The sequence below is a fragment of the Eubalaena glacialis genome, chromosome 11, assembly GCF_028564815.1.
Source record: "Eubalaena glacialis isolate mEubGla1 chromosome 11, mEubGla1.1.hap2.+ XY, whole genome shotgun sequence".
Lineage (NCBI taxonomy): Eukaryota > Metazoa > Chordata > Mammalia > Artiodactyla > Balaenidae > Eubalaena > Eubalaena glacialis.
In genome coordinates, this window is record NC_083726.1 from 93,604,266 (window position 1) to 93,624,845 (window position 20,580).

The following is a 20,580-nucleotide window of genomic DNA, read 5'->3' on the forward strand; positions in this document are numbered from 1 at the left end:
CTATGCCTAGAACACTCTTTCCCAGTTACCTGCACGGATGCTCTCTCTCTCTCCATTCAGATCACTGGTAAACTGCCCCCTTCTCTCTGAGGCTTCCCTTAACCACCTCATATAAAATAGCATCTCCTTCACTCTCTCTCCCCTAACCCATACTTAATTTTCCTTTATACCACCCCTGACATTTATTTAAATATGCATTTAAAATATATGTGCATGTATTTGTTTACTGTCTATCTTCCACCATTAAGAGGAAAACTCCCTGAGAGTGTAAATATGCATTTAAAATATATGTGCATGTATTTGTTTATTGTCTATCTTCCACCATTAAGAGGAAAACTCCCTGAGAGTGGGGACTTTGTTCTTTTTAATGCTGGACTGGCTGGGCATGGAACAGGGCCTACCAAGTAATAGGCATTTAATAATCATGTGGAATGAATTGATCTTCCATGTACACTTTTAAGCATTTTTTGTTTTTGTTTTTTTGCTTCCGTCCTCTAGAAGCATAGAGGGAAAATTATGTTTCCTTCCCTAGAGTGCTGTTATAATCCCACGCAGGCTTTTAAGTAAAGATTTTTTTTATACGTGAATACACTTTCCTTACTGCAAATGCTGAACAGATGTTAACCATTATTACGAGGGATAGTTAAAAGGGTCACTGTGTTTAAATCATAGGTAAAGCTAACACTTGAGTCCCAGAGGGATCCCACCAAGGTCCTCTCTGTGCAGAGGAAGCAGCTTGGGATGAGGTGGGATCAGGGTAGAGAGGAAGAGAGCCAGGCTAGGTTTTGCTTAGGAGTCCTGAAACGAAACCGATTTTGGAAATGTAATTAAACCTGTTCTGTAGTCTGATGCGCCACCTCTCCCTAACCACTTCCCACCCACAGAAGTCAAAACACACTTTACACTTTCAAATGCTAGACTTACTCTATCAAACACACAATTCATTTTTCAAATCAAACTTTAAGGGATACTTTATTATCCTCTCTTCCCACTTTAATTGTTGAATAATAAATAAAAGATTAAGCTAAATTGTTACATTTTCCCTGAAATACAGGCAGGTTTCTTTCTGTCCATAATCATGACACTAAGATGTTTTGACCCAGGTGATGGTTTTCATTCAATGTGGGGTCGGGGGAGGGGAGAAAAAAGAAATCCCATGAGGGGATGATGCAAGAGGATGAACTTGCTTATTAAAATAAAACATTTTTTTCCTTTTTATCTTACAGGCCAGTCTCATCTCACATAGCCAGTTCAGAGGATGCTAATATAAACCTTGCCTACCTCTCTCAGCCCGTCTTTCTTACTCAGACAGTTTCCAAGCAGTTCCCTGATGGAGACACAATCTTCAGTTTCCAGGATGAATCGTGCCATGGCCGTCCCTCCCAGAAGATGGCCCCTCACTGTCTCACGTTTGATACTGTCCAGGACAACTCCTCTGATGTCTTTAGGCTTTCCTGGCACACCAAAGATGATAAACAGGCCCAGACAATCCTCTCCTATCAAGTTACAGAATTCTTCCAGCTTATCAAACCTACTTCTATTGCTGAAAGACCCCTCTGCCCTGGATTCTGGATTGGAGGGGTCACAAGGCTCAGATTCCACGGGAGGAAGAGAAGACATCTGTAGAGTCTGTACTGCCAGCTGGAGCCTTATTTGCTTATTGGATCCCCAAAAGGTCCAAATCCAGTCTGCCCCGAACAGTAAGGCTTGGTACTTGGTCATCTTGGTGGTAGTAAGCCAGTTGTCAACACCTTTTTCATGGCAGAAAGTGATGAAGTGGATTAAGAAGATCTCATTGAGAGTGTTTGGAGCTGGGCACAGATTGCTCAGCGTGTCTTCAAATCCAAGATACTCCTTCAGTTTCTGGGCTGCACGGACTATGGCTCCACTGACCACCTCACAGATGCCGAGAACCTCTTTGCCGTCCTTTAGAGCCAACTGCTGCAATGGTTTTTGCCCCATTTTCCCTGCACCCATTCAACACTACTTCCGCATATCAAACAGGCGAACTGTCCTTTCTCAGAGTAAGAGTTTTGCAGTGAAGTCACGTCTGCTAACATGGTCCCAGTTTTCTAACTCTTCAGGGAAGCATATATACACACAGGTAAACAAACATGTAGGTCTTCCTGTTTGCCAGCTGGGTGTGTTGTACTCATACAGATTCCTGCTGGTTTATAAAGTTAGAGATATTAACTTTCACAAAAAAACCATCTGTCTTTTACTTGTATTCACTCTACTTTTAATATTTGGTAACCTCTTCCGAGACATGTTTCCTTTTTCCAAATTTTAGTTTACTTAAAAATAGCACTTAGTTCTTTAAAGAACCATACATACAGAACTCACTTCCTTCTACAACTAACTTCTCCAAACCTGTAGGCAAGTCATTTCCCTTTGCTTTTCTGATATCCCTCTGCCATGACTCCTCATCCCCCAGCTCAGCTGCCTGTGTTTCCTTTCATGTAGAAGTTTCTCAAGCAAAGGCCTCAAATTTCTATGTGTTGATACATGCTATAAATCCTACTCAAACAAATTTATGGGAGTTTGTGAACTGTTAAGAGTTGGTGTTACTATTCTCTATAGCAGAAATAAAGGCTACTGGTTATTCCAAGCAAAGGAAAAGAAAGTAACAGACGATAAAAATATGAGGCAATTATCAATTGACTTTATTTCTTTTCATATGGTAATACCAGCAGTGCATAATATTTTGTAAATAAAATATATATCATCAAAAAAATTTAACCATATCACATATCATCAGTGATGTTACATTGTCCTGAATAAAGAATACTTGGCATCTATAACAGTCTCCTGGTATTTTTAACCAGGTTTGAATAACAAATTGTTTTTCAAATGGTGACACATATTCACATTAAAGCGAAACACAAATACGGTAAGAGTCCAATTCAGTTACCAAATAATGAATGATAGGGAGCAAAAGATGATTGTTAGCATTGAACTATTTTAGTTATGAATAAATAGTAATTTAGTATCACAGGTTCCTTGATGAAAAGCTTGGTAACTTGTTAGCTTGAAAGATCATACCACTGACATTCAAATAGTTTATTAAGCAAGTCCACTGACATATACTGAACTACCCACCCTATGCCAATTTGTGAAAACCTGTCTTTACCACCATTGGCTATCATGAGTAATGATGAAGTACTGAATAAAAAATAGAATATTTTTTCTAATGCCTCTAGAAAATAATAAACATAATAACAGTTTTTGTTGCAGCTTTCTATTTTCTTTATAAAGAATATCTGGGACCTGTGCTACAGAAAAACATGAACTGCATTTTATCATCACAATATAGCCATTATGAAACTAATTTTGCAGTCTTTGAGTTACTGAACTCTGATTGAGACAAAATATTCAGACAAGTATTCAGCTTTTTAAAAAAATCCAATTCACTGATAGCCTGAGAAATGTACAATTAATAACATTAGGAAGACTGTTAGTATTTTGATGTAATGATATATTTAGCAAAGAGGAAGATAAGAAGCTTAATACTGTAAAGGGCTTTGTTTTGTTTTGTTTGTTTCTTCAGAAATTATCTCTACAAAATTTGGGGGAGTTTCTGAATGCATTCAAGTTAATAGTATTTAAATGTCCCTCAAGTTCTCCCTTATGAGGTAAGAGGATCCAAGATTAAGGTTGAAATTCTTAAAAAGCTATTCAACAATTTTGTGATGTATCATCAAAGACGGGGTATTTCATATATGCTAATTTAGTCTGCATGATCAACATCATTAAATTCAGTTTTGGAGAAAGAAAGATCATTTATGACCTCTCCAAGAACCAGCTGGTATACGAAAATTTTGATCACTGTATTTTTTTTTAATGTGATCTTTTTACCATCTTCCTTATGTCACAAAATAAAAGTTCTATTTTCTATGTACTAAGTATATACACATATTTAGAAAAATATATAAAAATGGGACAATATGTGGAGGCAAGTGGAGGTGTGGCTGGCATTTAGTGGGCACACTGAATGCTTAAAGAAATTCCACATGTTGATTTTGAAAGCATATAACATCCTGCTTCAAGGGCTGCAGTGCTGTCAAAAATCATTCCCTCACTGGTTACTGCTTCCCAAATCCTCCACGCTGTGAATGTAGATGGAAACACTATGGCAAAATACTCATATTAAATGCAACACTTTAAATATAATATATCACAGATTTTTTTTCTTTACATTAAATAGAGGAAAAACAATTATACTCTCATTCACCAGTGTCTTATTTGTCATGGCAACTTTAGAATCGGCACCTATTCCCTGCTTTCCATTTCCACTTCTAAACGAGAAGTGGGAACGATGAACAATATACAATCTGTTGCCTATTGTAGATACTGTGACCGTTTGAGAAATAAAGTGGAGCAAAGATGAAGGGCTCCCCGTGCTCATCCAGGTGCTGCGGTCAGACATTTGAGTCTTCATCGGTGATGCTGGCGCTGGGGGAACGGGCAGCAAAATCTCTAAACATGTCGTCTTCCTTTAACATGTGCTGGAAGACAAGGAGGTGGGAGTCACACACACCGAGTGCCACCAGCTCTGCACCACCCGCTCTCCACTACACGTGCAGTCCTTTGGGGTCATTGTCAAACTTATTTTTAGAAGAACATTTGAAATTCGTTTTACAACTTACGGTTAGATTGTTGATGCCCTCAGAGAATGCACCTATCTGTCTCACTGTCCCTTCTGAGTCTTCCATCTGCAATGAACATACCATGACATGACTACTCATTTGCAATAATTTCAAGGAAAGTACAGCAAAATGAACACAAATCTAAGAAGAAATAGTGCAAGTGGTACTGAACGGGATAGGAGCAACAGAACACTTCTGTCGCATCTCCTCCCACTAATGCAACTGGATGTTAAAAATGAGAAGAAACACTTTACTGGCACATGTAGCCTAATGCTCTGATGTTGACAATGGCACCAGCAGACTGTTAATTAGAAGGCAATATTCAGATGCATGCCCTCATACTGAAAAGGCTAAGGAGTATGAGCTGTCCATTCCTGACTTGTTTTAATACATAGATTTCCTTAATACCAAGAGGGTATAACATAGGTAAAGAGCACAGGCTTTGAAACCAGCTGGGCAGGTTGGAATCCCAGTGATTCTACCAGCTCTTCTATCTTGTGTAAGTTACCTGACCATTCTGTGCCTCAGTTTCCTTATCTCTAAAATGAGGATAACAGTACTCCCCATGTATTAGGATTACCCTGAACATTAACACGTTACGTGCTTAGGGTGGTGTCAGGGATGTAGTAAGCAATCTGTAAGTGCTCGCTTTTATCTTATTATTATCTTTATTTGTAGGCATTTAAGGAAAATGTCTTTGGTTAGTAGACACAGTGCACAAAGTTTTCATGTAGTGTTTCAATACTGGAAGAACTTTAAAACAGGTATATAGGGTCACGTTTACCTGCTCTAACCGGTCCAAGTCGTCCTCATCATACAGGTGCATGTCCAAACCAGGCTTAAATCCTTTCTTAGATGTACCTCCTGAGGCCTGTCCCAATTCCATTGGACAAATATATTCCTCCCCATCTTCCTGTTTTTTCTTTCTCAGATTCCCAAAATTGCTGAAGGTAAGTTTCTTTGGCTTTAAAAGAAAAGCAAACAAAAACATCCAGGGACTTGATGAAATTCGTATGACAAAGGACCAATAACACGTATAATTTAATTACTCACACTACAGAGAAAAGCAATTGGATGATTAAGTGGGTATAAGAAAAACAAAGGCATCCTAGGCATATGATTGACATCCAAATGTGATAAAGGATCCTTATTATGACTCTCAGAAGATTAAGCTTGTCCTCCTTATTCATACCAACTAGCTGGGTAGTCACTGTGAAAAGCAAAATATGCCAAGAGCCTTAGTTTTGATAGACAGACCTTAATGCAATGAGATTTCTCAGGGCTGAATTCAATTTTGCAAGGTTTTCTAATCTAAGATCAGCAAAAGAAAATGGCCATTACTGTATTTTCTTTTTGGGTAAGGCTATGATTATCCTGTATGCCTGTTATGCTTCCATAACAGGACTGGTAACTGCTGAAAAGAAACCCGCTCTACTGGAGAGAGAATTTCCAGTGAGAGAAGAGAAACTCCATCTTTTCACTGGATAGTCCCTGAGACTATATGTTAAGGAGATGGTGATCAGGCTGATGCTGAGAATTTAAATAGAACAGAATCTCTCAGAGGTTTCAAATCTGGTACATCTTTTAAGGGAGAAAGGGAGCTAAAGAGGAAGTGTCGGGTAGGTAAAAGTGGTTTAAAAAAAAAAAAAGTTTGCCGAGGAGCCACATTTGTGGAGGAACCAATAAACCCTATCTCTACATTCCGTTAGTTGAGATAACAGACCCAGAAGAGCTCACGGAAGAGTGATTTAAAGAAGAAAAAGTGATCTGAATTTGGTATGATCCATGAATCCAGGTAAATCTGGAGATACCCATTCTCTGCTGGTCTACTGTGGATCATTTCTTAATTATCTTTTCCTAACTTGCAAGGCTGGTTAATGATAAGTATGAGAAGAAATCCTCCTCTTATGCTTGATTTATCCATAGGATAACTGCAATCAATACTGGGCCCAAGTCATGGGCTTTCTGCATTGGCAAAGCATCAATTATAGAAGCCAACATCAGGTTCCTTATATTGTTAACTCTAATAAAATAAATGATTTGAGCAAAGATTCCCCCCAGAAGGAAACCTTCAAAAATGCATTTTCCTAATTACTCTTAAAGATGCATTTACCTTCAACCCATCCACAAAACTTGGTAAACCTCAGGAAATGGGATAGCCAGGTAACAGTCAAAACTGAGTCTTTGCTAAAGGCAACTATTAAATGGTAGGAGCTTGAACCAACCTTCACTTTGGCAGTAGCTGTTAAAAGTACATAATCTGGTAACTCCATGGCATCCCGTTTCTGGTGTTGGGCCTCAGTACCGATCAGAAGGTTGAAATGAGTGGCCAAATGTCTTCGCAGCAGGGTCTTGCTTGGTGGGATGTTCAATAACTGAGCCATTGTTTCCACATTAAAACGAGGTTCTAGAACCTACAGGAAAAATTAAGATTCTTTAAGACACCAGGTATCATACATGTCTGCATTGTGCTTTATAATCTGCAAAGCTCTTTCATTTAGTTATCTCCAATGGCCCTCTCAACAGCCCAGTGAGATAGACTATGGACTTTTGATCTTCAATTTAAATATCTTTTCTTTGCTTTGCCTAAGCTAGTGAGAAGTAGAGCTGGTCCTGACATCCAGGCATTACAAAGTTGGGGCTTCTGCCTCTCTGAAGTGGTACCTTTGGGAGGCAACTCCTTACGCAACATCAACGTGCAGAAATATAGTCTGTATCTTTGCAGGGATTTTAAAACATGATCATATGAGAGCCAGTGGCCAGATGTTATCCAACATGAAAGAGGATAATAAAAGAGAAATGGGTTTAAATCCAATCTAGAGTTATAGGATATAAATAAAAAATATGGGACAGAATACTCTGAAAGTAAAGATTCACTAGAAATGTTGCAGGAGAGTTCAGTTAGATGACTTTAGGATCATGACAAGCAACAGGTAATAGTCTACTCATTAGACTAATGGAAACACAATGATAAGAAGTCGGTTTTAAATGAAAACAGAGTTTTACCATGAGCCCACCATGGACACCACTGCCTCTGAGATTGGGGGCATATTCCGCCAAGTCCACGGAGCGCAGCCACTCCATCACGCGATGATTGGTCCACTGCTGAACCTCTGATGGGGTGATGCTATTCTGTGGGAACAAACCACCACCCAGAGCGTCAGTCACTGACTATGGGGTTCCAAATATCAAACCTGCATGCTCATTCTGAAGACCTGCCTCCTGGAGCAGAGCTGTTCGACATCCCACTAAATGTTTATAGAGAAAAAGGTAAAAAGGTGTTTGCTAGTTTGAATTCTCTTTTAAGGAATCTGTGTCCCAGAGCTTTACGTTTCTTGCACACTAATAAAGCAGTGCTTTAGGAAAGGTAGTCTTTACAGTGATACTTAACTTTGGGGCTTAAGGAGGCAGGAAAATAAAATACACCCAAGAAAGGAGGAAGGAAAACTAAAACACAATCCTTGGCTTCAGTTATACAGGTAGAACCATCACGGGGGGAAAGGAAGGAATATAGGAAGACAAAGCCTAAGAAGTAAATGAGGCTGGATTTGAGGCTCTGAGGGAACCAGACGCTTTCCTTCCCTGAAGGCTCCAAGAGGAAATGGGTCTTAGTGACTCCACCCGGGCAGTCACATGCACGGAATGTGTATGCTGTGTACACCTCAACCTCAGATGCTACCTCGTCAGAGGGTCGCCTCCGCAGACAGTTTGGTTCAAAGTTATTGATCCTCAGGACCTGGATGGCCCTCTTGATACTGAGATGATGGAGCACGCTCATCACCTTCAAAGACAGTAAGTCATCCTGCAAAACAAAACAAAAAGAGGCGCGCACTGAGCAGACCTAGAGCAGGAGAACCTTCTCAGGGAAACCTCAGAAAACTCAAGTAAAAGTAGAAGTGCACCTCTAACAATAGGCCTCAAGGGCTTGTCAGGATTTTCAAAGCGTTTATGTAGTAACAGAACTCTTTTTCCTGTGCTGAACAGAATTTTCTCTAGGACCCCAGTATACAATAGAAGAGAACCAAAATTCATGTTGTCCCAACTGAAGCTGACTTCTACCTGTTTCTCTCTCTTCCACTGAGATAAGATTGTGGGACTGCACAGCTCTGAAAAACACAGTTTGAAAAGCACTCGCTAGGCCGCTACAAAAGGTGACCTGCTTTGATTTGATTTGATAAAGCAGATAACTGAGAGCAAGCAATGTTCACCGATGACCAAGAGCTGGTTTTCTGAGCTAAGGCACACATCACAGTTTGGGGGAAAACCAGAAGAGTGCTCCTATTATACTATCCCCCCAGCCTCAAGAAATCTCTGGTTCTAGAATATTGTGCTTTATCTAGCAGACGCGGTGAACAGTTTTGGAAAAATTATATGTTAATAAATGCAAAGCTTCTGGTGAGAAGAAAGAGAGAAGAGAAATGAAGAAGTTATATGTAGCAACATATATCACCAAGTGATTCCTTTAAGGAATAACTTTCACCAGTCTGTGGCTACTGGGAACTTTTCAAACACACCAAAACAAATTATTTTAGAAGAAGATGATTTGGGGGAGAGGGGGGGGCCCATGTCAAGGTAAGCACCAATCTACTTCCAAACACACCCAGAAAATAAACAAGGAAAACATCCATTTTAGGCACACCTTACCGAGAACACATTTCTTATACAGGAAATAAATTAACCTATTACAGAGATATTTTAAAAATAAAATTATAAAACAGTTTAAATCCTTAAGGCTACTTACTGAGCAAAAATTATTTCCTGAAAAATTTTCTAGATTAATGGCTTAAAAACAGTGCCTGATGATAAGTTAGAAAGGGCATTTAACATATTTTAATCTAAAATTGAGACACCCATTCAAAATATTTCCACGTGGGTTATGCATAATGTTTACAATGTAAATAAAATGTTCATTATTTTAGTTTAAGGGATTTTAAAAGTAGGGATTTCTTTTAAATCAAGACACGCCTTTTTGAGGGGGGGGATTTTAAAAAATCTTTTAAGTAATTTTAGATTTACAGAAGAGTTGCCAAAGATAGTACAGAGTCCCACAGACCCTTCACCCAGCTTCTTCTAATGTTAACACCTTATATAACCACGATATTCAGCAAAACTAAGAAATTAACATGGACAATAATAAAATTCAATTAAACCCAGGTTTTATTCAGATTTCACCAGTTTTTCCACTAGGCCCTTTTTCTGACCCAGGGTCCAATCCAGGATACCAATTTCAAACAGACTTTTTGTGACTTAGGATTTCTGGGGTCAAATTTTCTAAGGTAATTTATTCTTTCATAGCCACAAAGGTTATACATTTGCCTTTTGTGATTTTCAGCCTCAATTTTCTCACATTCCCACAGGAACATACCCATACCTAGATAGGCAGGCAAACAGGCACAAATGCTCTATGACTTCCTACTAGTTTCTAACAGTGGAAACTTGGTTAAGTTACCCAATTTCTCAATTCTTTTGTTTCCTCATCTGAAAGCTGGGGATAACAGAGTGCTAAGTCAAGGACTGCTAAGAACTGAGTATTAATGATGAGTAAAGTGCTTGAAAGAATGTCTGGCACACAGTACGTATGCAACATGCCACACGGTGGTGTTATTTTACCTTCAGTTTACAGGATGTGCCCACCACGGTTCAGACTTTGGTTCAGGGATGGAGAAGAAAATGAGCTGAACCCCAAATTTCTTTGATATTGAAAAATTCCCAAATAAGTTAAGTTAGCTGTTTGAAACTTTCAACTTATTTTAAAAAGATACTTGTGGTAGTTGAATCCACAAAAGGCCGTTTAAATAAAAGCATCTTAGGCAGAACACTCCTAGTACCATGGCGTTTAGAAGAAGTTCTCCTGGAACCCGTCTCTCCCCACTGTCGTAAAGTAGGGAAAAGTCTACTTTCTACCCATTGGACAGAAGGCTAAAAATATGAAACAGTAATGAAGGAATGAGAGTGAAGGCCTATCTCTTCTTTACTCTAGTAACTCCAGCAGAACTGGGTTGAAGTGAGACGGGCTAGGGAGTTTCAGGAAACAGTGCTCAAAAGTGGAAGGGAAGGGAAAAGAAAGTCCCAGTGGATGACAAGTCCCGGCCTTTTGAGTGGTTACTGCTCATAGGAATATATCCCTTAGAAACTGCCAGGGCTGCAGAACTCTACATTCTCTCATTTTCAACATTTTTATGACATATAATTCACATACCATAAACTTCACCCATTCAAAGTGTACACTTCAATGTCTACGTTATTGAATATACACAAAATCAACTTTTTGGATAGCTTAGTTTCAATTAGGTTTCATGTAGCTCAAATTTCCCAAGGATTTCAAAATTTCCCAAGGCTACTGCAATCACCAAATCCTACAACTTCAACTTAGAAAAATATGCCTGCCCCTCTCCTCAAGTTAAAACAATCCCTTCAAGCTCCAGTGGAATCATTGTGAAAACACTGTATTTTGCTTACTCTATTTCTGTGTTTTTCAGAGAAAAACAGTTTTAGCCCCCCCAAACCCCAGGAGTGAGTTACTTACAACAGTCATGTAATGAAGCATTCGACCATCTACCCGTCCTTCATCAAACTGGGTCTTGTATTGGGGGAGACCAATATCATCCAACCATCCTAAGGATAGAAATGAGTGTCATTAATGAGCCACAGAACACCCATTCTTGTGATGAAAAAGAGAAAACCATAATTCAAAAAGAGTCATGTACCACAATGTTCACTGCAGCACTATTTACAATAGCCAGGACATGGAACCAACCTAAATGTCCATCCACAGATGAATGGATAAAGAAGATGTGGCACATATATACAATGGAATATTACTCAGCCATAAAAGGAAATGAAATTGAGTTATTTGTAGTGAGGTGGATGGACCTAGAGTCTGTCATACAGAGTGAAGTAAGTCAGAAAGAGAAAAACAAATACCGTCTGCTAACACAGATATATGGAATCTAAAAAAAAAAAAAAATGGTACTGATGAACCTAGTTGCAGGGCAGGAATAAAGACGTAGACATAGAGAATGGACTTGAGGACATGGGGTGGGAGGGCGAAGCTGGGGTGAAGTGAGAGTAGCATCGACATATATGCACTACCGAATGTAAAATAGTTGGCTGGTGGGAAGCAGCAGCATAGCACCGGGAGATGGGCTCGGTACTTTGCGATGACCTAGAGGGGTGGGGATAGGGAGGGTGGGAGGGAGGCTCAAGAGGGAGGGGATATGGGGACATGTGTATGCATATGGCTGATTTGCTTTGTTGTGCAACAGAAACTAACACAGCATTGTGAAGCAATTATACTCCAATAAAGATCTATTAAAAAAACCAAAAAAAAAAACGAAAACAAAAAAAAAGAAAAAGCAGCTATGTGTGTGTGTGTGTGTGTGTGTGTGTATAAAATTCATTCATTCACTCATTCATGAATTTAAAACCTCTTACTAGTGACCCAGTTGAAATCCAGCTTTCCATGATTGGTTTCTTCTTCGGATCCCAGGGCTTGCAGTGCCAGTTGGAGTTTCTTTCGATGAAGTGAATGCTTGATTCCAAGTTCCTGAATTAATAAAAAGAAACACTGGCATTACAACTGTGTCAACATGGGCTGGATGCCACTGGCAAAGGATGCAAATTCCTCGAAAATCAAGCCAGCATTGAAGACCCAATAATTACATTAAACCCAGGCTGTAAAGTGTTGCTGAACAAAAGGCCCCTGGAAAGTCAAGACCACTGCAGTTGTTTTAGTGGTATGTTAGATATTCCCCATTAGGCTCCTTCCTTTGCAAGATAGGAACTGTAGCATGCATAACAGGAATTCTACCCCTATTTTGTACTAAATGTTAAATAATTGGGAAGAAATGTTAAATAGCTGGACATTAAGTGTAGGGCTCTTTTTTTCCCTTTTGCAAAGTGAAATTGAATTGCATATATTACACTGAGAAGACGGACCAATGACAAAGCCATAGAATGGTTTTGAGAAATATGAACTGAAACTTTATTATTATGTCTATATAATTATTTTTTCATTAAAATGCCCAGTGGCTTAAGTGTTTCATAAGGAATCATTAAGACCAGGTCCTCCCTTTAAGTCCATGAGATAAAATAAGCATGGAGCAGGAAACTCAAACTTTTTCAAGAATACTTACTAGCTCTACCCACTCCCCTTTTTGGAATATAAAACAAATCTACATTCATATTCCTCTCTCTCTCTCTTTCCATTGTGCAAACAAAATAGAGAAGCATTCACCTTCTCTAGATCTTGTTGAGAAGCCTGCAAAAGTGTTTGGCCAGATGCAATCCAGCGCTTGCCAGAGTTCAGGTAGGACCCCAAGCCCTGTTCCACAAGCCAATTGCAAACCTGTTCCTTGGTCCACTTGGCAAATGGCATATCCAAGTCACTACAGGAAAATGAACAATCACATGAAAAACAATGAAAAGTCAGTCCACTAAGTTACCATCAGGGCTGAACAATTGGCATATCCAGGTCACTACAGGAAAATGAACAATCACATGAAAAACAATTAAAAGCCAATCCGCTAAGTTACCATCGGGGCTGAACAACTGCATATTCAATAGACATGGAGATTCCCTGGTGATACACTTTTGACTATGGGAAGCCTAATTTTTAGTACATATTTGGTGGAGTAAGTGATACTGGAGATGAAAGCTCCCTTGTAAGACCACAGTCTTCATGTCAAACAAAACCACAAAAGATTCATCATGATTTAACATGTTTTATAGAAGAAGACTGAGTTAAACCAACAGCTCAAGTTATTATACTACTTTCAAATAATGTTGTTTAAAGATTGAATTTACAAACAGAAAACACTAGGCCAGACTGAAGGAAACTCAAGTCTAACTTGAATTAACTTTAGTAGAATTACGGTTTCTCTCCAGATGGTATTCAATGAGAAGAGGGCAATATGCCATCACTGAGTATGAGAAAGTACGATCAAAGCAAATTTCTGCTTTCTTCTTTTTTTAATTAATTTTTTTTTTCTATCGAAGTATAGTTGACTTACAATGTTGTGTTAGTTTCTTTTACTGTTTTTACAAGTAGAGATCCTGTTTGGAAAAAAAATGTGGCGATGAACAAAATTTTTTTTTTTAAACAGCACAAGCAAGTCCTCTACTGTGTACAAAGAGAACATATGGCAAATGAGACTGTTTGGTATTTGAAGAAGGCCAAAGAGAGTTTCCTCCTTGATGAAACTTGTGCCCAGCATTCTGCTCGCGTGGGAAGGACCATGTGTAAAAGGTTTCTAGCCCATTATCATCTTAAAAGATTTAGTATCAATGATTTGTGCTATATATTTGCCAACTCCACCCTTTTTTATGTTGAGCAAATCAGCATAGCAGTTCCAAACCAGCCCTAAACTGTGATAAGGGTGTAGGAAAAGTTCTTAAGAGTCTTAATAGATAAAAACATTACACAGTCCTGATAAATTGAAGAATTCGGATAGAATGTATGTCTTTTAACTGTTTTCACAGACTCTATCAATTACTAATGTTTACTGAACAGTTATTATTTGCCAGATACTTAACACACGTTAACTCATTTAATCGTCACAATCATCTTTTGGGGTAAGTACTAATTCATACTATGGGAAACAGAGGCTCAGAGCATGGAAGTAATTGCTCAAGGTCACTCAGCTTGTAGGAAGTGGTGAAGCCAGAAATCAGGTCCAAGCAGTCTGTCTCTAGAACCTATTCTTTTTTTTTTTTTAAAGTAAAGTACAGCTGAGTCACAGTGTTGTGTTAATTTCCAGTGTACAGCAAAGTAATTCAGGTATACATATATATCTATATATATATTTCTTTTTCATATTTGTTTCCATTCTGGTTTATTACAGGCTGTTGAATATAGTTCCCTGTGCTACACAGTAGGACCTTGTTGTTTATCCATCCTATATATAATGGTTTGCATCTGCTAATCCCAAACTCCCAATCCATCCCTCCCCTGCCTCCCCTCCCCCTTGGCAACCACAAGTCTGTAGAACCTATTCTTAACCACTATGCTATCCTATCTTTCCAGAGCTATGCTTTAGAGTACCAATAATTGTTTTCCATGTAAAATTTAAGTCCAAGAGCCATTCTAGTACAGATGCTGCTGATACTTTAGCTCTGGGTCCTCACCTAGCTCACAGAGCCCTCATCTTCTGTACAGTTTTTCACCAACCACAGCCGAATTGCACTGCTCTAAAGATGATGGACCCTTCCACAAGGCACAGCAGTAAGCAACGGATTTGACTGTCTAACCCAGGGTCAATACTAACACCACAGGTGTTCACAAGACCTTGAGGCTTGGGTAGAGATGCAAAAGACCATTCGTTTGACTGTGCTTACCTGTTAGATTGTCCCAAATCTCGAGACCAACCCAATCGGGGTCCTGCAGTTGCCCTTGTCCCTCCTCTTTTGAATTCAGGCTCAGACATGTCATCTGGGTTAAATGTAGTTGATTGACTTCTCCTAAGTCTGAAAAGAAGACACAACACATTAGACCTGAGGAAGCCTTCGACTTTAATCAGAACATTTTAAACTGATGCTTATGTATGGTTAGAATAGACATTTGGATTTAAACTTTAACTGAGATTCAATGAGTTAATGAATCCCAAATCCCAATCTCCATCCATAAAAGGATCACAAAAGCCTTACAATTTCGTAACTATTTTCAGCCAATTTTCCATTTATTCCTACATTTGAGCCACATATAAGACAAAGCTCTGTTACTTACTTTCCAAAGAGTCTCATGATACCCCTAGATTTCTTTTTGGAATCCGGCGATGGTGGCGATATCTGGAAGGGACTGCTCCCCTGTGAATCTTTTGGCTGAGACGATACACCAGCCAGATCTAAGTGCTCGGGTGTCTCCTTCTCTGTTTCAGCTATTCCAAGAACAGAATACAAACTTGGTGAATTTTAAAATATGGAATGAACATGACTAGATGTTAACCTCCTTGGTTTAAGCAACTGTTAAGAATTCTTCTTCTGTTGGTCTATAAACCAGTGACTTACAAAGAACACCCTGCAAATATTAAAAAATGGAACACAAATCTATGTTCTACTCTACAGCCTACTCTATTGTGTACCAAGTTCATTAACTTACAAATTACAACTTCTTCGAGATTCAAAGGTGGGATAGGATTACCATATTCTTTCCTTGACTGATTTGAATTCGTAATGAAATTATACTCAATCTTGCTACAGCACTTGGTACTGTTGACTACCTCTTCCAAAACTGTCATCTCCTTTAGGTTCCTGACATGACATGCTCCTAGATCTGTCATCTGAAAGTTTCTTTGCTGTAGCACTGTTTCCTCTTCTTCTTCCACTCCAAGATTCTGTCCTGGGTTCCCTCTGCAGGATCTTTTGACAAGCTCACGTACTCTATGCTCAGCACAAAATGATGGCTTTGCTCATTTATAAGCAGCTGGTATCAGAATCTCTGAGCCTAATAATCTCTCTCCCCAGCTTCAGTATCTGAATGTCTGTGGATATTCCCAATTTGATGTGCCAGGGATATCTTGGACTCAACAAATCCATCCAATTTTCCTGAGAGTCTTCTCCTACATTTTTGTATTTCATATTTCATTAATACTAGTTAATTTTCTCCCTGTTACTCCAGTCCAAACTCTTTGTCATTTTCTTTTCATTCCCTCCTTTCCTTTGGCATTTACATCAAATTGTTTACCAAGTTCTGGCAATTCTTTGTACAAGAAATGTATTCCTACTTATCATGTAATGTTTCAGACACTGAGAGAAGAATGAACTGGGTCTTCATAAATTTTTCATTTGATATAAATCAATGCCAGTTGATTCTACCATAAAACAATAACATCCAAATCTGCTACTCTCAGACCTCCTAGCATCAACTATCCTAGTTCTTTTAGCTGTCTCTTAACAGACGATCCCACACTAGCAAACACAAGGAATGCTGTTTCCTCAATGTGAGAATGTGCACTTTTATACAGCTAAGTAAAAGTTGTACAAAAACCACAGGGACAGTGTTTCAGCAAGATCTAAAAGTTGCAGAGGCTGACTTTTCTATGAAGCAGAGCTGTGATTATAGGTTATGGTAAGCAGCATTTGCCTCTTAGCGTTGACAATGTATTTCTTCTAAGAAAGATGCAAAAAAATTTGAAAATAGTTGTCTGAATAGATCATTTTTATTCATCCTGTGTTCATTCTGGACATTTAAGGCTGCAAAGAGAGAGGTCACCTTTGCTGATCTACATGAATACCTCTGTGGATATCTATACAAGGTAATAGGACCTACTGGGAAAACCCAAAAGAACATTTCCATTCAAATCCTACAGCCATGACGGTTACGGGTGTCCCTGAAAATGTTGCCCAGCCCACCTTTATTTTAAAAGCATCCTGTTTTTATTTTTATTTTGAGGATTTTTCCCCTACTGTACTCTGCCCTTTAAAGAGGAAAACTGAGCTTCCCCTCTCCTAAAATCGCTTTGGGGGTAACTCCTCAGATATCGCATAAAGTTACCTCTCCTGTCACTAAATGTCACCAGCATCTTCAAAGCAATAATGTGTCAGAAGAATGTTCCCCTAAGAGAAGTCAGTCTAAAATGAACATTTTCAATGTCTTCCACAGACCTGCTTGGCTAAAAACATTTCTTTCTGGAGGCTGGGGAAATGTAACCATGGAGAAGGAGTTGCAAGGCCCTGCGAGTTAGTGTGATGTGATATGTGCTTCGGGGTGAAGGAGCTGGATTTATGACACCAGGGCACTCCTGCCCTGCACTCGGATGGCCACTGGGCGCATCTAGGTCCTCGCAGAGCTGCTCGCAAGGTGTCATTAGCATGGATTACAGCAGCGTTTAGGCTTGGAAGCAAAGGCTCTACAGAGAGTCCTTTTGAGCGGAAGGAGAAAGGAACACTCTGGAGTAGAGGACTCCATTTTCTGATGCTGCCAGCTCACTTTCTAGAGATCGCAGACGCCAAAGAGCAGGGATTAGCTCGGCTGGGAGCGAGGCGCTGGCGAAGGAGGCATGCAGGGGTACGGTACCTAAGGTGGGTGCACTGGCACTTCGTTTACGATCTTCAGAAATCCCAACAATGCACACAATCACACGCAGCCCAATGGAGAGAACACAGGGGAATGACAAAATGAAACACAGATCAAACTCCTACTCACAAAGTACACACAGTGGGAGGGAAGGCGGGCACCGCACTGTGCTTCCGACGCTACACACAGACTCCATCAGCAGTGTCAATATGGGGTTAATTTTATCCTCTTTCGGAACAGATGGGAAACTGCTTATAATGACGTCAGGGAGAATCACGGTTTTTGGTCTTTCCTCTAAGTTTACACCCAGAACAGAGAGCAGGGTGAGAGAGTCCACACCGAGCTATCTTTACCTCTGAATTAAGCCCATGGAAGCATTTTTTGCTAACTTTTCCCCCAAGTCATTCACCGTCATTTCTGAGAAAGAGAAACGTACAAATAGATGAATAAGGGAAAAGATTGATCTTTTCCTCATTCTGGAAGAATTAAGGCAAAGGCATTTTGGCCACACATACCCAAGTTTGGCGCACTTGCTGTCCTCTTGTTACTTTTGATTTTAAAAAAGCCACGACCAAAGGAAGATCTGGTTTTTCGAGTGCCAAAGGGATTGTCATCCACAGAGGCATCGTGTCCCGGAGCTTTGTGAGGGAGGCTCCCAAATGGGCTGCTTTCTACCAGAGCTTTAGCCTGAGAGAGAAGTGATAATAAATGTGACACAGCACGAACGTGCATCATTATTAGTACATGCCCGGCACAGTACTAAATACGTTACACACATGATTTTATTTAAAAGAGTAACTGAACTAACAAATTGATTACGAATGTCAAATGCCTTGTTAGAAGTTTAAAAAGGTCAGTTCTGAAAGCTACTTAAGGAACAACAACAAAGACAGGTTCACCACTAATCTTAATCCATATTTAGGGCTTTAAATATTTAGGATAGATTTAGATATTCTCAAATTTTATTTTAATTTTATTTGCCTCATTCCCTCAAAGACATGGAGATAAAATATTATGTAACTAGAAGAGCAGTAGATTTCCTACATTTCTATCATTTATGACAAAGATTTGGCTATGATATAGTTCTCAGTCTTTATAACTACATCGGTAGAAGCCCAATATAATGTAATTATTCTATAATGTAGGCATTAGTCCCAAGTATACAAGCAGTATAAAGACTTTCTACTCCAGTTATTTTAAATATTCCTCTCAAAGAATTAATAATAAAATGAAAGCAAAATCAGCAACTGTTTAAAATATATATTTTTTGAAACAGGATTCTGGGTTATATTCACATCTTGCCTGTGAGTTACCAAACATGGATCACCAGTTTTCAAAGACTGTGATACGTTCAGATACGCTTAACTAAACCCACTAAAATTAAATTTTTCTTGATTGATTCAGAAGCCACTTCAGATCTTTACAATATCTCAGGATCTTTTTCAAGAACTTCAATTGTGATTTTTAAATACAGGCATACCTCATTTTATTGCGTCTCGCTTTATTGTGCCTCGTAGATAATGTGTTTTTACAAACTGAAAGTTTGTGGCAACCCTGCATTGGTGTCATTTTTCCAACAGCATTTGCTCATTTTGTGTCCCTATGTCACATTTTGGTAATTCTCACAGTATTTCAAACTTTTTCATTACTATTATATGGAGATCTGTGACGTGACTTTTGATGTTACTATTGCAAAAAGATTACAACTTGCTGAAGGCTCAGATGAGAGTTAGCATTTTTCAGCAATAAAGCACTTTTTAATGAAGGTATGTACATTGTTTTTTTTTTACACATACTGCTACCGCAGATGTAATAGACTACAGTATAGTGTAAACATAACTTTTATATGCACTGGGAAACAAAAAATTTGTGTGACTCACTTTATTGCAACATTTATTTTATTGCAATATTTGCAGTATTATGGTGGCCTGGACCTGCACCTGCAATATCTCCGAGGTATGCCTGTAGCTAATTTTTGAGCTTTTTGGTTATTTGAATTGGCAGTTATAGTAACATGGTCTCTTATATTGTTTTAGTATCATCCAAGGATTCTTTTGTTTGCATGTTCTCATTTCTTGAACATCTCTTGTCCTCTCTTTCTTTTTTGCAGAAGTGGAGAGAAGGGTGAGGGGATACAGGCTTTTAAGGTGGTTATTTTCCTCTATATATCTACCGTTCATAGTAACTAAAAATGTAAAAATGCCACAATGTAGTGGTACTGTTATCTATGTCTTAATGCTGATGCCAAAATCATTTCACACCACTTATTGAATTAGCAAGACAAAAAGAACACTGGCTTGAATTACAGCTGTGTCCACTGTCTGTGTTTTGTCACTTATACCTATATCATGACTCAAGGCACTAAGAGCCAACAGTCAAGGGACTGCATCTGGAGATAGTATGTCTACCGGACTGTGACCTGTGCAAGGTTAATGACCGAAAATCAGACGAAAGAAGAACCAGAGCCCATGCTGATGATGCCTTTAAAAATACCAGAATGTTAGCTGCAGATGGACGGTGGTTATATAAAATAAACAGCTGGTGATCTTTCTAAGAAGGGCTTTTTGTGAAGTCTAAGGAAGGCCAGGTATGGTTATTATGATCACCAAATAGCGTGAATGAGAGTTTGGGGCTTTGTTTTTGTTTTTTTCAATTAACTTATTGAGGTGAAAGTCATATAACATAAAAGTAACTATTTTAAAGTGAGCAATTCTGTGGCATTTATCACATTCACAGTGTTGTGCAACCAACACCTCTATCTAGTTCCAAAACATTTCCATCATTCTAAAGTAAAACTCCTTACTCACTAAGCAGTTTCTCCCCATTCCTCTCTCGCCAACCTCTGGCAACCATCAGTCTGTGTTCTATCTCTATGGATTTACTTATTCTGGTATTTCACATAGATGGATTCATGTCATATGT

At 39.0% G+C, this 20,580-nt stretch overlaps 2 protein-coding genes across 8 annotated transcripts in view; both read right to left on the bottom strand.

Annotated features, from left to right (window-relative positions):
- Nucleotides 1-1,251: 1,251 nt before the first annotated feature.
- On the bottom strand, nucleotides 1,252-1,962 carry REP15 (RAB15 effector protein). Its single transcript, XM_061206324.1, has one exon. The coding sequence runs from the start codon at nucleotides 1,960-1,962 to the stop codon at nucleotides 1,252-1,254; it is 711 nt and encodes a 236-aa protein (XP_061062307.1).
- A 678-nt stretch (nucleotides 1,963-2,640) lies between these two features.
- The window catches only part of PPFIBP1 (PPFIA binding protein 1), a 174,409-nt gene continuing 156,469 nt past the window's right edge, over nucleotides 2,641-20,580 (bottom strand). For 4 of the 7 annotated variants that reach the window (XM_061206708.1, XM_061206706.1, XM_061206704.1 and 1 more), the window contains 13 exons: nucleotides 18,174-18,345; nucleotides 17,659-17,691; nucleotides 15,370-15,520; nucleotides 14,982-15,110; nucleotides 12,883-13,033; nucleotides 12,081-12,192; nucleotides 11,173-11,261; nucleotides 8,326-8,448; nucleotides 7,653-7,778; nucleotides 6,872-7,060; nucleotides 5,431-5,610; nucleotides 4,647-4,712; nucleotides 2,641-4,505 (listed from right to left, as the gene is read on the bottom strand). In XM_061206708.1, the coding sequence (XP_061062691.1) occupies nucleotides 4,419-4,505; nucleotides 4,647-4,712; nucleotides 5,431-5,610; nucleotides 6,872-7,060; nucleotides 7,653-7,778; nucleotides 8,326-8,448; nucleotides 11,173-11,261; nucleotides 12,081-12,192; nucleotides 12,883-13,033; nucleotides 14,982-15,110; nucleotides 15,370-15,520; nucleotides 17,659-17,691; nucleotides 18,174-18,345 (1,608 nt within the window). In that variant the 3' untranslated portion in view covers nucleotides 2,641-4,418. The remainder of the gene's footprint in view (nucleotides 4,506-4,646; nucleotides 4,713-5,430; nucleotides 5,611-6,871; nucleotides 7,061-7,652; nucleotides 7,779-8,325; nucleotides 8,449-11,172; nucleotides 11,262-12,080; nucleotides 12,193-12,882; nucleotides 13,034-14,981; nucleotides 15,111-15,369; nucleotides 15,521-17,658; nucleotides 17,692-18,173; nucleotides 18,346-20,580) is intronic. The other 3 variants (XM_061206710.1, XM_061206709.1, XM_061206707.1) reach the window with 1 other exon arrangement.